General features: G+C 45.9%; 1 protein-coding gene across 4 annotated transcripts in view; it reads right to left on the bottom strand.

Annotated features, from left to right (window-relative positions):
- RASA3 (RAS p21 protein activator 3) overlaps positions 1–21,376 on the bottom strand; it is a 164,230-nt gene that overhangs the window by 113,314 nt on the left and 29,540 nt on the right. For 2 of the 4 annotated variants that reach the window (XM_066985270.1, XM_066985278.1), the window contains exon 1: positions 9,349–9,551. The exons of the other annotated variants lie outside the window; for them this stretch is intronic. In XM_066985270.1, coding sequence (XP_066841371.1) covers positions 9,349–9,403 — 55 coding nt within the window. In that variant the 5' untranslated portion in view covers positions 9,404–9,551. Of the gene's footprint in view, positions 1–9,348; positions 9,552–21,376 lie in introns of those variants that run through there. 4 annotated transcript variants of the gene reach the window in all.

Below are 21,376 nucleotides of genomic sequence, written 5' to 3'. Positions count from 1 at the left end.
TTCAAGAGAATGAAATACCAAATTCCTGTTACCTGAAGGACCACATTACCTACTCCCGTTACCAGAAGCAGGGCAACAGCATACCAAAAATTCGTTGGTGTTACCACAAAACTCTAATAGCAATAACATTCCCACCTGGACTATTACAGAGATTAGTTACGTTCAGTCCTGAAGTTGACTTAAAACAGTCACTCAGTTTTTTTTATTTTTTACTTTCAAACCCACATCTTTCTGGAACGCTGTCACAAGAGCAGGTGTCAAAGCAAACTGATTATCAGCCTGCTAGAGCTTCATTTGCACTGAACTTACTTTGCTCTACCCCAACATCCCAAATTCCCCCAGGCACTTTTTATTCCCTGTCAAAAGCTCCTGCCTTGCTGCTCAAAGACAGACAGCAAGGAGTATGGGTCTGAATAAAAATTAGTTGTTTCTTGGCTTTCCTTCCCCCTTCTCTCAAGCAATTCTAGGGAAAGTGAAAGGGACAGGGAGGTCCAAACTTCATCACCGTGTTTATGGAGGCAAAACCCAACTCCTCCTGATCTCTGGAAGCAGGCAAGAGTAGAGTCAAGGTCTCAGTACAGCAGGGAAACGTGGCCTGAAGGAGGTCTCTACGACCAGGCTGGGTCTAGGCTACTGAGAATCTGCCCAGACCAAGAGAAGAACTTTAATGCTGGTCAGTGCAAGGCATAAATCTTATCGGAGCACTACTCCTCTATGACTTGAACAGGGCAGGTGCAAGCTTTCTGCCTCCCTAAAACAGAGCACAACACAGCCGGTAAGAAACGATAATCACCTACAGAGCAAAATAACTTCAGTTTTACCCAGTTCACAGCCACACTGAGCAGTACTGTCACTTTTATACAGCTGCAGAAGACCTGAGAACCTTAAAAAAGGAGATGTGCCACCTTACACCGTACCCACACGCTCTGCTGAAAGACGTATTTCAGCCAACTGCTGGATTCACAGCTCTTCCACTGCTTTTGCAAACCTTGGGGAAGACAAGCAGCAATTCCTGGGGTTTACTTAGAAGAACATGGAATAAATATAATGTGAAACTACACGTATTTACAAGGCTTTTAAGGTAATCAATGATATACTTTCTGTTAGTGACATTAAAAAAAAAAAAAGAAGATAAAAAAGAAACTGGCGTTGGCAAATCTGAAAATCCAATCTCTAGAGACCTGACAGGTCTCACAGTGGTACTTGTTTCTATCTGCTAAATTGAGTAAAAGAGGCAGCTCAAAATTAAAGTTCTCCATGAGGGCAACTGCTGCCATCTCAGGGATCCTCTACCACTCAAAAATGGAAGGGAAAACAGCCGGTGCATGTATAAAGAGGAGGAGCAAGGCTCGCAATGCGAGCTGCGTCCAGCAGCAGGTGTCTCACGAAGAAGGCTTTGAACGGGCATCGTACCACAGCAGATCCGACGTGGGTGCAGCTAGCAGGCAGCAGCTCGTCTCTGCCTCGGAGATGTCACAGCTGGCAGGTGGCAGCAACCACTGGATGACAGAGGGCTTCCTCTTGCTCTGGAGAACTTGGCCAGCCGCTCCGATAGCTTCAGGATGTGAGCATTCATAAAAACGCATTTTTTGTCAGATGCTTTGTTGGTTAGAAAAAAAAAACAAAACAACAAGCGGTCTTGCCAAAAATGAGTACAATTCTGTTAGGCGGCCGCGTTCCCTCTCACTCGGCCGCTGCTAGGTGAATTGCAACCATGCAATTCACGCCAGTGAGTCTTTAATTTAAACACTGCCGGGCTGGGGAACGGCTTGTTTTTGTTTCAGGCACACATGGCTCTCACATTTTGTCACACTCCCCGAGCTCGATTTTCCGAGGCTGTGTCCCTGTGCTCTGCAGCAGCCACCAGCTCCTCCAGCCAGACTCTGAAAGCAACTGTAAAATGTCACACCCCGTGTCTCCTGCAAAATAGATCTCGTTTTGTATCACAAGCCGGTGATTATTCCAGTGGGGAAGAGAGAGCGGCGAAGAAAGGGAGCTTTTATACCATCCAGCAGATTTTTCTGCTCTTCCTACCACCCTCCTTCCTACAATTCTCCGAGCTGAACGACTGCCAGAAAAACCAGTGAAACTATTTGTCGTCCAAACACTGAAACTGCCCGTCTTAGGAGTTTCAGGACACGGTTCAATTACGCTGTTAAGACACGAGGAACTTACAGCCACCTTCAGGAACTTGGGAAAGGCTTTAAAACACACAGCTCGGGAGAAGATCCTAAGAGCCATAGCTTTCAGAGAGCTGCAGTGTAGTCCTGAATGAGACAGGAAATGAGGAACAAAGAAAGGAATTTCATAGATTCCAGATGTACTCCAACACCAGCTGGGAAATACAAGCAACAGTCAGCTAAGGCCTTGTAAACGGCTCCCGCTAACTGTTTTCTCCTGGAGTTCTCGAACAAAAGTAAGTAGCTGTAAACAATTTGTAAACAGAAATATTTTTAGAAGAAATTGGAAACAGTAGGAAAAATAAACTTCGTCGCCTCTCTCCTATTTTTTAAGGAGTTTAAAACCCCAGTGTCAGAGCATCTGGCTTGTTGGAGCTGCTTTTTTAAACACAAGAACTCCATAGAAGCAGCCGTAACAGAAGCACGACTGTAAACCGAGTGCTTCAAGTTCTCAGTCGTCCAATACTCGGACTGTTAGAGCCCTGTGAAACTTAAACGCAAGGCAAATCAGTTAGCAGTCACTCAAACTTCATTCCTCCAGTTCCATATTAGAAAATAAAGAGTGGTAAGACCCTGGGAAACGAAAATCCTTCACGAGTTCAAACGCTTCTGCTCTTTATGTAACCCAAGGTCTCCGAAGCCTGAAGTTCCTTTTTTGAAACACCAGCTCGGGCCTTGCAAGGCAGATTTCTTTTAAATGGATTTTGAAATGCCTTTGAGTAACAAGTACGATAACAAACATGCATTTCCTCCTAAAGTCATTGTGAAAAAAAAGAAAAACAAAAAGAAAGTTCAAGGTCACATCTTATGGGACGCAGACCTACATTATTAGCAGAGTCCCCCTCCTCCCGTTATTGCAAAAATACTTGGTCCTCCCAACTGAACTTCAAGGATTTTTAGAAATATGTTGCACGTGGCTAAAATGAGAAGTTTCATCTAATGTTTGTCCACTAACACTGGCACACACTGAGCACTGCAGGGGGCGCTACCTGCTGAAACCCACCAGCCGTTCACACAGACACGAACCTTCCTCCCCTTCGGCACTGCCGCAATTCCCCATCACATCCTATGAATCCTTTCGGGATATTGGTGATGCAGCCACACGGTTACACACCCCAGCAAGCAGGGAACAGCAAGGCACAGTCGTCGGGCTACCGAAGGGATCTGCATTTTCTCCCAGTGCTCCCCAGGGGAGAGGGAACAACCAGCAAATGCTGAGTCTCTAGCCAGAAATAAAAAGGTTAAAGAAGATATCTGAGGTCCAGAAGGTAAATCTGGAGAGCGGCACTCGCGACCAAACTCAGAAGGAGAGCAAGTCAGACCAGCCTATAAAGTCTTCAATATTTTCGTTCTTTCCTTGGAAGACCTCAAAAATACAGATATGCTACACTTTTTTTTCCCTTTCAGACAGAAAAAAGGGGAAAAATAAAAGGAAAACTCAAAGCCCTCACACTTTCCACTAAATCCGTAAAGTATTTAACACTTGGCAATGATCCATGAAAAATTCGAGAAATGAAAATAAGGGGGAAAAAAAGTCCAGCTCTTCGTAATTTTAAAGATTCACATTTCGTTTTGCAAAACTTTCACCCAGAAAAGTTCTTCTATAGGAGGAAAACAACATCTGAAGTTTCAGGGAAGTTGCTTTCCCTTGGTAGAGGTTAGGAAGGGGGAGGAAGGAAGCTGGATTTGTTTTGGTTTTATTCCGAAACAAAGCTTTTAGTGGGATCCTAAATACGGTCACCAGTCCACTAGGCTGAAGAAGCCAAAGACACTTTGTAAATTTTAGTAAATGTTGTTAAAATGAGAAGCTAAGACAGCCATCCAGAACGTGCAACCAGCTTTTAGGTTTAATAAAACATAACCTGTTACTACCTCCACCACCTCTCAACCTTCTCCTTGATTCTACCCCAAGATAGATAAACCCCCGGTACTTGAAGGTTCAAAAACCCAACCTTAAGACATAAAGCAGCCTTAGTGCATGTTTTAATTAAAATTAATATATGCCTTGGCTGATTTGGCTGACTTGCTCCCCAGATGCGTTACCAGTCCACTGGCACACAAACACTCATTTTTCCTCGACATATATGGCTAAACATTTGCTAGGTTGAAATGATTACGAGTAACCTAACCGTGTGATATTTACATCTTTTCCCATATTCAGCAAAGGCTACAATCCTCCATCTTTATTCCAGGCCTCTTCCTCTCACACACAGGAAAAGTGTAAGATTTATTCTCCAACCACCAGTTCGCAGAGGATTTACCCACAAGTGAATTGCCACAAAATTAAAGGTATTAAGTACCCTTTAACAACCCTAAGTGGATTTTGCCTCATCCTTCCGCTCCTCCCCAAGAGAGGAATTGCTACGTGAGCTACTCAGAGATTTAATTCGGCTCTCACTGAAGTGCAAGTGCTGCCTTCAACAGAAATTCAAACAGAATTCAAACAGAATTTGTACTTCTACAATGGACATCCGTAGGTCCCTCATCAGTCATGGATGGAGAAAGGACAGAGGGAATACCTGAAGGCCCATTTGCAGTCCACTGTGCCCATCTGCTTTAAGAATTTTAACCTGATGTACAAAACCAATGGTATTTCAGAAGTTTTTTGTTTTAAGATTGTATTTTCTAATCTTGCTGTAGGCCGAAAACCCCTTTCAGTGTTTGCATGGAAAGCCTTCCTTCACCAGGAGCCACAAACCAACCTGGGTGAAGGTGTCCAGGAGCTGAGCCTGGGGCACCCACCTGTGCCAAGACAGCCCCAGGGCCGTGCACGGGACCCAGGGAGGTCAGCATCAGGACGAACAGAGACCCACAAACACAGGACACAGTGATTTAGCAAATTTAAGGAATAGAGAATGCATTTTCAGCCACTTTTTTTAATGAGAATGGAGAGTGTTTCAACGAAGTTAAAAGTTTTCAAGAGCGTTTGCTGGGAAACCGCAAAGCTAAGGCATCCAGCACTTACATAACGGCCTGATGTAAGAGCGTTTGGTACTTTGACCAGCAGATAATCACCTCCATGAGAAGGCAAGAAAACACTATTAGCTCTCGTGGCAGAGATTAGAGAACACTTTTTTTTTTTTTTTTTCAAATGTATTAATTCCAAAAGAGGGAGGAAAAAAAATTGCTTCCTGGTATCAGAGGCTCTGAGCATATGTTTAATGGTTTCACTCATGAGTATTTATCTCCACGCACTCTAAAAACCAAGTCACTGTCTTTAGGTTGGAAATGAGGAGACATTTCTTCTCAGAAAGAGCAGTCAGGCACTGGGACGGGTTGCCCAGGGAGGTGGTGGAGTCACCGTCCCTGGGGGTGTTCAAGGAGAGGTTGGACGTGGTGCTTAGGGACATGGTTTAGTGGGTGACATTGGTGGTAGGGGGGTGGCTGGACCAGGTGATCTTGGAGGGCTCTTCCAACCCTAATGGTTCTGTGATTCCATATATAAACTTTCTTTTAAGTAAAAAATGATTAATTCATGGATAATGTCATGTCAGGCTGGCAACCCCAAATGCAAGCATCTTCCATTTCTTCAAAAACCGAGTTCACTGAAGTATTTTGCACTGCTACCTTGGTTTCTTTCTCTTACTTGGAGAAACTCTGCTTTGGTCTCCACACTCGCTCCAAGGACGGCTGTTCCTGACACATGAAGAGCGATGGCAGCACTCCCTTCCTAGGGACAGCACTGGTCCCAGGTCTCTTCCACTCAGCACACCCAACACAACAGCTACCAACCCTTGCTGAGTTGAAATATTAAAGTGGTGGTGAAAAATCTGCATAATCTATTCTGCACCCTCCACAGCCCATAATCTATTCTGCACCCTCCACAGCCTGTCAGACTCGAGCCTTAAATAGACTTTAGCATTACAATTAGTAATAGTACAATTTGCCACTTTATTTTACCTACACAGCATCAGATTAAACTGTACTTGTTAACTTCTTAAGGTGCAGAAACAATCTTGAGAAGCCGCGAATACATTCAGGGTGAGATGCAAATAACTTTTCTTCCTTTCTTTACTTGTTGGTCCACTAACTTTGAAACACTAAAAGATCACTGACATCTTAATAAGAAAGATCCTCCAATTCCTAAATAAATGTTTACTACGATATTTGTCTATATATAGAAAGACGTAAGTGGGAAAACTCACTTATTCTAAAAATATCTGTGCAACAACCTTAGGCCCCATTTAAATGGGGATAAATCCTTTTACAGCATTATGCGGCGAGCACGTTTAGTTGCACTTACTTACTTCCATGAGTAACCACTGAAGACAAGGCACTAAATCCCAACAGACAACATGAAGAAGGACATCTTCTCAAAGCAAAATGGATTTCCCTGATCAGCCTTAGAATTATCGGACTGAGGGAGGCCTGAAGTTTTTCAGAGACAAGATAGCCCCTCCTCACCCTCACAGAAATGCAGAGAGGCAATCCTCCCAAACATTTATTCTGTACCAAGCTTAATGGTGGAAGGGCAATAACTACTTTCTCTCTCGGCAATCAATCTGCTTAAGGACTAGTACACTAGCACTTAAGCAAATACTCATTGCCTGATTTCACCTAAGACTCTCAGCTTCCCACAGAAAAGCTTAATTCCTTTCACAACGTCTTAAACCACACAGCTCTCTATGAATTAGCAAAGAAGGCACAGCAAAACCAAGAGCCAAAGAGGCAGCACAGTCTACAGACAAACAATCCTCATCCAGTCACCAGGACCGGCACAACATAAATGAGGTTTTTGGTTTTATCCTTTGAAAAGGGATAAGTTGCGAATGCAGCACCTGCCTATACATGGTAGTAGCCAACCTTTATCACAAAAAATGTACAGCTCCACGTCTCTGATCACACGTAGCACTACGGAGAGACTAGGCTGCCAGAAGCCCCACATTTTAGACTGTGACCTCAACACCTGCAACCACCAAGGTCCATCCGTGGCCCTTTCCAAGGAGCTTTACAAGCTGGTGAACATCTTAAACAGCTGCGAGCACTTGTGCTGTATCAGGGGACCACTGTGACCTCCGAGATGAACCAAACGATGAGCAAACGGGTCACGCTCAGTAAACTGGGGGCTCCATCAGCCTTGTCAAGAGCAGCTTCCTCCTGTCCCCTAGATTCTTGCAAAGCTATGGGAGAGTTAAACCTATATGACAAGCCTAGCCACAGCTAGAAACACAGTTTTAGAGCAGAGCCTCCTACCCCTAGAGACAAGAATTCAAGATCTCTGAGGACACAGAAAGCCCATTACTTTACTGCAAGAATTCACAAGTGAGCAGTTTCTTCAGATGTCCAAGTACAAATCAATGCACGAAGTACAACCTGCCAGAAAGTTCCCCGCTAGCCTTCCGAAGCAGAAACACTGAACGTGAGCCTTAATTTTTTCAACTGAAAGCTTACTAGCTGATGCCATTTAAGGAGAAAAAAGGAGCAATTAAGTACAGTATGTTTACTAAATACTATTAACAGCACAACCCCAGTCATGTTGTCAAGCAGAAGCACTCTCTTTGTAGTTTTTCCAGCCAATCATCAGGCATAGAGTCCTATGTTGTTTCCTTGCAGGTTTTGAAACACTGACTCATGGAAATATCAGCACTGCACACTTCCTCAAAGTGGCAATCTTATAGGAAGTGTTTGTTTAGTCTTACATGACACATTGTTTTGTTTACGCATAAGGAATTCCGGCAAAAATAATTTTCAATTAAGGAGAAAAAGACAAGAGGACAACGGTTTCAGCGAAGGGAAGCCAAAATAAATCAATTTCGAATAGACATCTGAAGAGCGCGGTCCTTAGCACAGGCGTTACTTTTTTCTTTTCACTGTATGTCACTTCCTCGCAACAGACGTGAGCAGAAGCAGCCAGGCACCGAGTTCTTTCAATTCAACAAACCACAAAAGAAACCAGAAATTGGACAGGAGGCAGCGCAGGAACAAACCCTCCTAACGCTGCCGCGGCAGAGCTCGTACTGCTGCTCCGCGACCTCAGTGTCTCAGCGGGGCATTTTTTTTGGAAACAGCCCACCGGCGGCAGCGGGAAACAGACGAGGGAAAGGCGGGCTCCTAAGCAGCTCAGGGTTCACGTTTTCAGCAGATGAAACAGATGGCTTGAGCCAAATCCAAGCACGGCTAAAACCAGCACTACTCAGAACGGGGAAGCATTGGGAAAATCTGGGGTATTATTCCCCATCTACCTAAAAATGCAGCCCATCAGTCCTAGAAGAGCAAGTAACACCGGTGGCACGAAACACCGGCATTTACCTGCAGCTTCTTGGGAGCGCAGGACCCAGCCACGGCAATGATGTGACACCAGGGCATCCAAGCGCTTCTGGGCTACCAACCTGGCGGACAGCCTGAATCCTCCGGGCTGCCTCAGCCTCCCTGCGAGGAAAGGGTGCTCCACCCTGACCCCGCGGCGCGCTGGCACTGATCCGTCAGGGCATCGGTCCTGCGCTTCTTCGTGCTGGCTGACACCGAGCGTACTTAGGTGCCGGGGCCCCCGCTCACGGCCTGCAGCAGGGAGGCTGCAGGCAGGCAAGGCAGGGATCTCCCTGAAAGCCGCAGATCAGCCGGAGCCCGGCCGCAAAACGCTCCTCGCAAGGACCGAGCCGACCGGCGAGCCCGACCGCTCGGAGGGCACGCCAATAGCCAGGCAGACCGAGGAGGAAAACCGCCACGGAAAGCGCCCGGCTGCGGGACCCCGCACGACTTCGGGGCACCCGCCCCGCTCCGCGCGGCCGGGGGGAGCCGAGGAGCCCCCCGTGCCCGCACCGCCTACCGCCCCCTGCCGCAGCCCAGCGGCACGGCCGGCCGCCGCCGGCATCCCGCCACCGCAGCCTCGCCTCGCTGCCCCCGAGCAGCCGGCGGCGGGGCTTCTCCTGCCCGCACCCCCGCTGAAAGCCGCCCTTACCCCCGCCCTCACTACCCCGCACCCGGGTTAACTCTCGGCAGCGCCTCCGCGAGCGCAGCCCCGAGCCGCTGCCCGCTGCTCGCCCCCCCCCCCCCCGACCCCCTCTCCCGCCCACAAACCCCATTAGCCATTTTTTTCCCGAAAAAAAAATCCCACTCCCAACTCCCCCCCCCCCCTCCCCTCCCCGCCGCCTTTGGGACGCGCCCGTGCTGCCTGCCCCCAAACCGTGCCCCGCAGCGAGGCACCGCACTGCCCCCGCGGGCACCTCACCGATCTTAATCCTGACGCTCTGGAAGACCCGCAGCCCCTCTTCCTCCACCGCCATGGTGCCGCCGCAGCGCTCTTCCTCCTCCTCCTCCTCCTCCTCCTCCTGCTCCTGCTCCTGCTCCCCGGGCGGCAGCGGCGGGCAGCGCGGGGCCGGCAGCGGAGCCGAGCGGAGCCCAACCGAGCCGAGCGCAGCGCGGCGCGGCGCCCGCCGCCAGCGCCCGCCCCCCGCCCCGCCGCCGCCGCCTCATTGGCCAGCGGGCGGCCGGCGGCGCCGCTCATTGGGCCGCCGCCTGCCGCTCAGCCCGCCGCCGCCGCCAGGGGGCCGCGGGCTCCCCCTCAGCCCTGAGTCGCCTCAGCGCTGAGTCCCCTCAGCCCCGTCCCCCTCAGCCCTGTCCCCCTCAGCCCTGTCCCCCTCATCCATGTCCACCTCAGCCCTCTCCCCCTCACCGGCCCCCTCACCTTGCCCTGCAGCTCAGCGGAGAAGCACAGCCAAAGGCTGCTTCTCCAGCCCGCAGGGAAGAAAAAAAAATGGAAATAAAAGCCAAGCACAAGCAAACAAACCCACCGCTAAGCGCCTTCCCGCCCTAGCTGTGAATTTCAGGAGAGAAAGGCAAGCAGGCTAAGGACAACTTCACATATATTAAGAATACACACCTTGTATATTAAGAATTTATACATATATACTAAGTGGAAGCAAACTGTCAAAGCACAGCAAGAAATCAGAAGGCAGATCCCGAGTAAATCCCACAAGGTATACAGTCAGTGGGGGAGATCCCAAGTAAATTCTTATGCAGTCTGTAGGGGAGAAGTTGTCCAGGCGAGCTAGAAGAGCAAATGACAACTCGAGAAGGAGCTACAGCGGCCGTGGAGGTCAGCTCATAGGAAAGCCTGAGGCGTGTGGGTTTTGCAGCTCACAGCTAGCAAGGGGAGCCGTGAGTTATCTCCAGGAGCTGCCTGCCTTACTGTGCGCTCGCTGGCTGCATAGCCAAGCAATGTCGATCATTTGGCAAAAATATTTTTATAGCACAAGGCTCTGAAGGGATGTAATAAAGCACAGGCTTGCCACTTGCCAACGTCCCTGCCATAACTCCCTCCTCCCAGCTGCAATATGCCCAATGTCTGCTGTACCCTCCTTTACGTTATCCCAGTCGGACCTACCACGTATATTGTCTTCCCCCTAATGCTTCCAGCTCACTGCAATGCCTGAGCTCCTCTGCCTGCTGGTCCTTTGTATCCCCCTGTGATACCCTCATTTCTCTCTAGCATTTTCCCGTTTTAATCCCAATTTCACCTGTCACGATCTTTCTACCTCCCCTATTTTTGTCTCACCTTCCAGCCTGAACAGGAGCTGCACGTACGCTGATAAAATAGCTCACATTTTAACAAGGACACTCGCTGGCCATCCTGTTCTTGCCTCTCAGATGCTGGATGCAGCAAGCAAACAGTTTTAGAAAATGCGTGTTCTACAGGCCTGCTTTAACACTCAGTACGTGCTCACAAATAAAAGGGGATACACAGCAGTTGCTGATTTTGCTCCTTCACCACACATGCACACACCTTGAACATGTTTGCACAAAATAAATGTGGGCCCAGAGTCACCTCACTGAAGAAGAACAAACAACTCTTATGCACAATGCTGTACACAGGCAGAAATAAACATGTTGGCTATAAGCAAGTGGATTTGCTTTCCCTATTGTCAGGATCTCTATAACCTGACTCCAATTAAGCTCACAAATGGAGCTCACAGACCTCTTAAAAAAAAAAAAAAAAAGAAAAAAGCTATCTTTGTACCTGTGATGATTCAGTAATCAAAAAAAAAAACCTTCTTCTACATGCTGATACTGAGAACTGATAAATCTTCCCCAACAAGATCGGAGAGAAACCTGTTTCCTTGCTCTAAATATTATAGACATCCCAGATAAAATATTTTACTTCTCTTTGATTGCTGTGCTTGCCTTTGCTACATAAAGACTTCAATTGACCTCATTTTCCAGTCAAAGCTTTTTTCATCTGCAGAAAGTTGACCCCAAAATAGTCATTACAAAAAATCAATTCTGTTCCCAGCATTTGCTGCTGTAAGAGTTACTCTCAGCGGATGGACTATCCTTCCCAATTTGCAGTTGTGCTCTTCTCAGATAGCCATGGCACTCCTACCTCCTTTATGTCCGGCAAAGAAATTATCTATCTACCTATAACCCATTTATTCTATCTTCACAAAACCAGACAATACATAAACTTCCCACCCCTTCTTGTGCACCCAAATTTGCGGTCAGAACTCGTAAATTTTGACCCAGGACAAATTCACACTGTTGCCTAGGGTAATTTTTGCCCCCCTCACACCCCAAACTTAGGTGTTGCTTGCAACTCTCTTTGCTAGCAGTGGTGCTTACGAGGGTGTGTGGTGTACCACAGTCATTGGTAAAAAAGAGAAACAAAACCTGTCACGACTCCCATTTGCTTATTATGAAAAGCAAGAGGCCCTTCAGCCATGACACTTTGAAATGCCTTGCTCATGATCATAAGCAGCCTGAAAGGAAAGCATCCCAATCCAAAGGTGCATCTGGGTCACAGGGGCACGTTGGGCAGCTTTAGGGCTGTGTGCTTACCCGAGGCTACGCTTCCAGGCTCGCTTTAGGGGTAGTGCAAAGGCTGTTTTTCAGGATGGCCTTGCTTTACCAACAGCATGGATATGTCCAGGGAGGCTGTGGCAAAATTAAACAAGAGACAGCTTTTTCTCTAAAACAGTCAAGCGCCACCAACTTCTGCACTTCAGCATAAAAGAAACTATCAAAATGCCTATGGAAAATCCCACCCTGGTAATTAAAAAAAAATAGAGAAAGTATGTTAAAAAAAAAGAAAAAGGCTGGCACCTTCTTACATTCTTCACTATGGAATAATTCAGCTTCTCCACACGAGAACCTACAAATTGTTGCAACTTACAGCTCACTGCGCTGTCCAGCTCCTCTTCTGGTTTCCTACCAGCCCTTTTTTTTCCTGAAGCTCTTTGACAGTGCTTCTGTGTATCAGGGTGTTCGTTTATTTTCTGTTCTCTCTGTTTTCTTGACAGAAGGCTAAAAAGCTTTTTGCTTCCGCAGTAACAAACATCTGCCTCCAAACCTACACACGGTGTAGTCCAACAACATAAATGAACTCGATGTTTCAAAACTGCATGAATATGTATTTTTAAAGACACTAAATGCATGAAAGAAGCAGCCAAAGAATGTGCATTCCTTTGTCAATATCTCCATTGCTGAAATAAAACCTCAACACCAGCATATCACATGTGTATCTGCGTATTACAGATAACATGTGCATGCAACATGAGGTTTGCAGCTGCTAGCAGTCTGATCAAAAAATCCAGGCAAAGTGAAATGCTGCTTTTTAAGATGTGGATGAGTCTGTTAATGACTATATCTCTTCCAACTTTTCTTCATCCAAGCCATATGGGTTTATATTATCAGCTCTTCAGAGGATTCTTGGGTCTAAATTAGACTACAAAGAAGGTCATTTTCTGTGACTCATTTGTGCCAGGCAAGGAAATCATTTCCTCTCTTGATCTTCATGATAGCTTTCTCTCGGGAGGAAACAGAATATAAGAAGCTTTCTAATCTCCTTTTGCATTACGCAAGAAACTAACAAAATATGAACCTATTATCCCTCTGGGTACCACGAAGTTGCTACCTACATTTATGTGGTATTACAGCTTCTTAACATTTCTGTAGGTTCTTCTCATCATGAGCGCTCGAAAGCAAAAGGCTCATACCAGATCAGCCCATAGCACCTGCACTACCAAACTTTCATTCAAAACAAGACAAAACCAAAAAAAGGAATGGGGCATTAAAACAAACAAAAACCCAAAACCACATCAGGGATGTTTTCATTTAAAGGAAAAGATAAAGTGCTCTGGAGATAGAGAGAAAATAAAGCGCACGATTAATAGAGAGGCTAATGGAAACCTCATGAATCTACTCTCAATTATGCCCCTGAGTTGCTAAACAATTTTAGGGAAATTTATGTGCACTTCATTTTCCCATAAATGAAGTGGCAACAGTGGCAACTCCCTTGCTTATGTGAAGTGTTTTATGCTGTACATCTGCATTATGCTATAGAACTACAAATCATTTTAATCTGGGGAAAAAAAAAAGTCTCAAAGACTACCACATTGTCAACACGGCGAGCACTTTTAGCTGGGGAAACCACGGCCCTTTTGAGCAGCACAGCCCACAGGGCTCCATTTTGTCAGGTGCTTCCCAATAGATGGCCAGCCTGCCACCTAGCTTTCAGTAACCTATAGATTAACCATTTCTTCATCTAAGGTTGTTTCTGCATGTTTACCTTAGCAGCTCGTGAGAGAGCTTTTCTTGTGAGTGTATGCGATCACTTTCTGAATTTATTTACAGTTTTTGCCTTCCCGGTACGAGCTCCCCAATTTAACTGTGAACTGTATGAAAAGATAATAATTCTCTGTGTCTTTACATGTTTGTTGGCCAATAACCGAGTCATTTATATTTGCCTGCTCCAGTCATGAACTTGTAGGCCATTTCTATACTTACTTTTCATCCCCAAACACATCTGCTCTGACCTGAAAGCCTCGTTATTTTTCTTGTACAGAAGCCTCTGATCATCTTCTATCTCTGTCACTACAGTTATCATTATTTAAGGTGCAGAGAACAAGAAACATCAGTAGCATTCAGATAGGGGGATGCCACCAGTGGATGGAATGGCATGATGATTCTTCATTTCTTTGGTCTTTTTTCCTTTTCTAGTAATTCCTAACACCCTACTGACCACATCAATGACACTGAACATCATACTGACTTTTTTCCAAAGAACATGCTTTTGTTGCCATACTATTATAGTGAAGTCCTACATCTCCAGAATGCTATCAGAAAAGAAAAACAAAAACAAACAAACAAACAGAAAATAGCAGGGGGGTAAACAATAAATAAATGGCAGTGCCAAAGAAGTTGTCTTCTACAGCAGATATTCACTGTTTATGGTTTTAACCTGGATTATGTTAAGCAGTGACAATATTAAATCAGAGTAATCTGATAATAATGCATTAAAATTGATTTTTTAGTCTTTTTGTCAAGATCTCTTAATAATAACATACTACCAAGATATTGATCTTGAGAGAAGTGTGGATATATGGAACATAGGGGAATATAAGATTTGACCTACAGCTGCCTGGCTCCAGAAGAAAAGTAAAAAAAAATAAATAATGATAATAAAAAATCTGCTCCAGAAGTCCTAGAACCGACTGGTCCGGAAAGTGCTGCAGTCCTTCCCCCAGGCTTCAGGCACAGAGAAGTACGGCAGAAATATAATGAACCCATGAAAGTAGGAAATTAAGGATCAGCCTGTGATTATGGGTGTTTCTACAGATTAGGAGTTTGCATCTGACTTAACGATGGAGGAATGAAGAAAGAGTAAAGAAATAGCCTGTATGATCAGTCTGGCAAAGAGAAATGCTTTGGCCATTACGCTAAATGAAAGAAGGAAAGGAAGAGGATGATGACAGGGTTTTAATTAGCAAGGGAGTCAGCAACACTGACACGAGAAAACACGGATTTCACAAAAGTACGGAAGTGACAAAGTTTAATTGAAGGAGAAAGATGGGAAATGGGGAAACTACCGGCTGTTACCGAGCTCTGTGCGTGCCATACACACATATGGGATATATATGGGCATACATGGGATAAAAATAGACCTGTGCATCAGAAGCAGAAAAATTGGGCTTTGCACTGCAGTCACTACACATAAAGAAAGCAAAGATCTCCACGATGGTCCCTGAAAATGGGTGTTGAAGGAAAAGCAGGTCTACCTGTCCTTCCTACTACTTGCCTTTACAAAAAGTCTCACATTTTTGCTGGTTGTTGCTGGAACACTGGGCCAGGAAGAGGCCAGAAAGGGGAAAGAAAATGGCTTTAATTACAGGAAAAAGGGACCAGTGAGAACTGGTTGTTACAATAGCTGAGACAATACAACTCATTTTCATGATGTATGGTTTTTAATCACTTTTTTTTTTTTAAAAAAAAAAAAGAACACGTTGCTCTTCTAATTCTTGTTCATCACTTCTAAAAATCTGTCAGCCCGGTGTCCTTCTAAAAAATGTAACCTTGTAAAAACCCAAGTCATCGCATCCGGCCAGCACAGAACGTTCAGGATCCTGATGAGGTTTACCAACACAAAATACCTCCGAGTTCAACTGGTAGAGGCATTGTGCTCTGGCTCCTATCTGCTTTATTTGAGCCCATAAACTTTGCTTTCCTATTAAGGAACAAATCCCTTTCTTTTTCCATAAAAGATGATAATGTAATAAAATTGCTTTAAAACCTTACAGGAAAAAAAATAAAAAAAAAAAAAATAAAAAAAAACAGTGATTCTGCACAAAAATAAAATGTGAATTTTACTGCAGTTGAGTAAGTAGGCATCCATTCTCATCTCTCCCACATTAGCTCCTTGTCAAACTGCTCTAAGTGAAAGCAGCAAATAATCTTGAGAAAAAGAAAACTGAGCAGCAGTGGGACTTCCTGCCTTTTTTTTTTTTTAATAGTGGGTGCTGCTGTTTACAATAAATATGTGGTTATGCAAACAGGGACATAAATGCTCATATTTCACAAGTCGCTGCATATTGGCAGCCGTACCCATCACTTCCATATCTCCTCTGTTTACTTGTCACCAACTCATCTGCAGTCTTCTCTGTTCTTTATGAGGATTAGTTTGACAACACAGGACTTTATCCTTATTCTCCAACTCCCAGGCAAAGCTTCAAGCTCCCTTAATTTAGCGGCACCGGTAGTATCTCTTCCAAGGGGGCTGTAAGGAGAGCTCTTAGCCCAGCTTCTCCCTCCTATGGACCCCAGGGGGTTTTACAGCACCCAGAGGGAAGCCGCTGGGATTACACTGCCAGCATCTACCTGGAAACACCCATAAAACAAACACTCCTCTGCCCAGATATGCCCCAGTTTTGTGGTACAAGTAAGATACACGACGGATGCTGTGAAGCTTATATGGACTGGGAGAAGCCCTGCCTAATTTACGCCCAGCCAGCGCCGTGAGTAACGCAGCTACCCCACACGCAGCTCTGAGCTTTTAATAGCCGTTTCCATGTAGTCACACATCCACCGCGGGTCAGATCCTGTTGTCTTCCATTTGGTCAAAAATCCCATTGAAGTCAACGCTGGCGGGTCAGCGTGTGAACGCCGGGCTGGCTCTCCTCGGTGAATAGTTCCCATTCAGCTCCCTGGGATTACTCATGTGCGTGAGTAACTTCCAACAAGGGCAAGAGGAGCGAAATCCGGTCCTCGTTAGGGGCTGCTAAGCTGAAACATACCTCGCTCTGTCGGTAGGGCCGCCCGAGCAGGGAACGCTGCCGGTGAGGTGCTACCTAAGAAAGACAGCACAGCACAATTTGGCACCTCGTTTCTAGCATGTGATTCTTCCGAGGTAATTATCCAGGCATGACTGCGCAGAGGAGCTCTCTCCCATCACAGTGCGTGAGCAAAGATAATCTTACACCACGGAACACAATTAGCCAGATGGTTATGTGGAGGTTTTTGGAATAGAAGCAATTTCTCTGATCCGGGAGATAAAAAAAAAAATCAAAGCTGAATTTAAAAAAAAAAATAAAAATCATACCACGCTTGATTCCCAAGTATTTAATTACATATTATCACGGGTAACTACCAATCCACTCCAATTATGCAATCTTATTTTATTGATGTTGGAAACACATTTGTAGCCACTATGTAATGTGTATATTTAAGTCAATATCTGAGTAAACAGTCTGGAAAACACATCATTTGTACCCAGATTCGGTTACTAGCACGATTATCATCTGCCACCTGCTGGAAATAGCTGTGATATCTCGGCTTAGGCCCACAGACGCAAGGTCTGGTCACTCATCAAGCACGCACAGATGTCAGGGAGCAAAATATCCTCCTTACACCCAGGAGCAGGTTCCTCTTGCACCCAGCGGGAAAGGTTCAGTTGTATGGGAGGCTTTGTGTGCATTCACGCAGAAGCCATAACTTGACACTGCTTAAACAAACAGATATTGAATCTGCAGACAATAATGTTATTTGCCTGCAAAGCAAGATATATAAACCGAAATCGAAGCAGCTGGCTACTAGGATCTCAAACTGCCGTAGGGCTCTTGCCACCATGTTCTCGGTGGCACAGTGGTCGGCCCCCTTGCACCACGCTCCCAAAGGGTTTCCTCCCCTACCCAGGATGATCTAGCGCTGGCTTCGAGCTCCGTCTGAAGAGGCAGGGCCTTCTGGCTGTGTGGCTGGCCCACAGCACCCTTAAGGGGAACAAAACCTGCCTGTCCAAGACATCTGCTCTCACTCAAAAAAATAAATAAATTAAAAAAAAAAAAAGAGAGAGAGAGGGTTTGGATCCGGATGAGGTATTTCTCCGAGCGCCAGAACCTTGCAGCTCGCTGCCTCCGTGCCAGTAAAACCAGAGCAAGGAGTCCAAGTAAGCCAGAGGGCAAACCCAAAGGCAGCGCTGCAGGACTCACCTGCCTCTCTGGCTCTCGTGGAGCGGGCTGGCTGGGGCAGGGCACGCAGGTAAGACCAGCAGTTCCCGTCGGTGAGCTGGGTTATGGCACCCGACCGGCCGAGGAGGGGGCTGAAGGCACTGGTGTGACTTGCACTTGGCAGCTCTCCCCATGCCAGCAGGGAGAGGGAGGCAGCTACAGCTGGGTTAGAGTTGCAGACGCTTTTTTTTTTTTTTTTTCCCAAAAAAATCATACCCAGGCCCTTAAGCAGATGACTTCCTGGTGCCTAGCAGGCCTAGGAGAACAGCCAAGGGCTCGTGTTTAGATAATGCTTGCATTCAGGGAAACACGGTGCTTTTTCCTGGGTACCTTTCTGTTATTTCTAGGGCCAAAGAAGGAGAATCAAAAATGAAGACTGGGATACAAGTGATTTCTGAAGGCTATCCAGGTCTGTGGGGTGGAGTGGAGAATGAAAGAGAAGAAGAGAAGCACTCTCCCAAATAATACTCACGTCCAGGCACCTGACAAAATTATAATTAATTCCTAATTTTCTCCACTGACTTGTTTTAACCTCCATAAAGCAGTCAGATGTTCGGAGCAGGAAGGCGGAGTATAAGCAGTATCTAACAGTATTTAGCAAAATCTAAAATACGGAGCAACACATCAGCAAGGATTAACACTGACATCTGCCCCCGCCAGCCTCCCGCGGGACGGACGGACAGACGGACCTGCCTGAGGTCTTCTTGCAGCGGGTTGCTTCCCAGCAGCGAGCGCAAACCACAGCCCACTCCCACAACGCGTGCCTTCTGCTGCGCCCCCACCTACAGATGCACAGAAAAGCGTGCTGGATCTTAGCAAACATTGCCCAAAAGATTTAACGTCGTGTACGTGTGTATCAACGTCCTATAAATATATAAATAAAACTCATTTTAATTACAGCAATGTTTTTCCATTCCTCTTCCTCTCTTCCCACCCCCCTTTGCCTCCTCTCAATTTCTCAGACAATAAGTGGGAAACAAACTTTTTTTTTTTTTTTCCCCAGCCCCAAATTAATTCCTGCTCAAAGCTTCCATAAAGGGTCAAACATAAAGGAAGCATCTGGCAAATCGGCTATTGTATCGCAGCAGCCCTCCCGAGCCCTCCCTTCGCACAGCGAGCGCTGCTGCCGCCCCGCAGGGGGCTCGCTCTGCTGCACACGCGTGCACGAGGACACGAGATGGAGGCGCCCAGGTACGTGGCACCCGGGGACAGAGCGGGTCCCTCTCCCCCAGCAGCTTTTTGCAGTTGCTTTTTTTGTCCCCCTGACTACAGACGGACTCCTCAGCCGCTCGGTCGGGTGGTTTGCTTATGGGGTTATATGATAAGGGTGTGTGTTTGCAGGGTCAAAGTCACCGCTTCGGATCCTATCAGGTAACACACTGAACTGGCAGGAGAATGTTTTGCCTTCTCTCAGCATCTCCAAATGCCCGTCGAGGGAAAGGCAGTGAATGAATGGAGGCTGGGCCCTCAGCACACCCACGAGTGACTTCAAACACGTGGATCAGTCCGTGCATGTGGCCAAAGTTGGTCACATTAAGACATAAAGTAAAGCAAGGAATTGTCATGACTTTAAAATAAACAGGAAAACTGTCAACAAAATATATATGTATATATTTTTCCTCTTTATATGTATAGAAAACCTTTAAATTTCAGATAATGCATACTCAGCCTCTTACATTTTCTTACTATACACACAAAGGTCAAAGCAAACAACAGAAAAGGCACTTCTGCTCACAGTTAACAATAGTATCTCCAAAGGCACGGTGCATACTTGGGGAGCAGTGGGAGATGAAGCATCATCTTTAGCTTTTTCCATATCTGGCCATAAGCGTAAGCAGCTGCTGCAGCTCCTGAGCCAGCCCACCGCTTCTTCTGCAAAGGCAGCGGGACGGGAAGGGGCAGCACCTCACTAACCTTGCAAGAGAATCCTAAGAGACCTAGGTCAATATTCAAAATCCTAGCATCGATATCACCCTGCAGAGCTTACAGCCTTACATATTACATGAAGAGGTTTGCTCAAAAATCAGACAAAAACAAAAAAGGGAGATTAAAAAAGAAACCAGAAACCTATGAGAGCCGTAGGGTGCTGAGATCTCAGGAAAGGAGCTCAGCACACCCCAAGATGGCCATGTTCAAGAGGCAGACTGCTATTGACCACCTTGATTTTATGCTGCAGATACACAATTCTCTACGCTAGGTGTGAAAGCTGCACGTATACGTGTCTCGATGCACTGGAAAATGCATTTTTTGCAAAAACCTTATGTTCATTATCTATTTATTTCTCATCTGTTCTTCAGCAAGTACCTTTGCTATCAAGAAACCATACGCAAGTCTTGCAGAGAACATGGAAATTCCCATGGCCATTACTTGATACAATTGTAGAATTTACAGAGCAAATGTTTCATAAATATCTGCTTCGTCTTGTAGAGATCATAGGTCCAGTCCTCTGGTTTGTTAAGGATACTTCATGAGCCTGCTTTCAGTAAGCAGTGAAATGCTGAGGAATCCCCTCAGGTTGGCTGAAGCTATGTTTAGACCATGACAATAGAAACTGAGGTACTGCACGGCTGATCCTGTCTTCCAGCATCATCCCCTGACAGAAAGGACCTCCTGGACCTTGGGTAGCTGGACAGGAAGACAGCCAGTTTTGAAAATGCTGTATTTTGCTTTCCTTACCCCCAAACAAAACAAAAACCACCATCAGCAAAAACAACCACCCACAAAACCCCACCCAAAACCAAGTTTGAATGAACACGTACACGGTCCGCAGCTCTTGAGGGCAGAGAGACAACAGGCAACCACCAAGGAAGTTTAAAGCCACTTCCCTGCTGTCACAAACTTTAATTCAGAAACAGCAGAGAAACTATTTCCGGTGATTTCAATTCCTCGGTGGGCCATGCTGCCATCAACATAAGGAGCTAAGTTTTCCCTATTTTTTTAAGGGATTCACCAAAAGCAATCAAAAGAATCCTTTGATGGCGCTGCCCTTTGTATCTCTCCATAGCAGGTCATTAGACACGTACCATTTTTAAAAGACAGAGGCTGAGACCCTGCCAAACAAACGAGGGCCTAAGTATTTCTACTTCTTCAAGGGTGAAATACAATGTTGTATTACTGTGTACGGTTAGATTTTGGACATATTTGAGGAGATGCATTTCAACTCTCGACAGTCTATTATTTTACTGATATTCTTCACATCTTCCTGCTACTTCAACAGGAAAATAACAAAAACCCCAGCAGATGGAAGAAAACACTCTTCAACTCCTTCCATCGTTCATCTGAAAATTAAGTGTTGGCTTTACAGATCAAAATTAGTATGCGTCAAGGCTTTAACGTCATGTCTGCTCCTGTTGTTCAAGCACCAATTCACAGCAACTTTAAGAAATGCACAGCCCCCCGTGTCCAACCTAGCTTTGTTACCAAAACACCACATTTAATCAAGATAAGGATTCGAGAGAGCACTGGCCCTGACTGCAGCGATAGTTA

The sequence above is a fragment of the Anser cygnoides genome, chromosome 1, assembly GCF_040182565.1.
Source record: "Anser cygnoides isolate HZ-2024a breed goose chromosome 1, Taihu_goose_T2T_genome, whole genome shotgun sequence".
In the NCBI taxonomy this organism is placed as follows: domain Eukaryota; kingdom Metazoa; phylum Chordata; class Aves; order Anseriformes; family Anatidae; genus Anser; species Anser cygnoides.
This window is presented reverse-complemented; position numbering and strand designations above follow the sequence as displayed.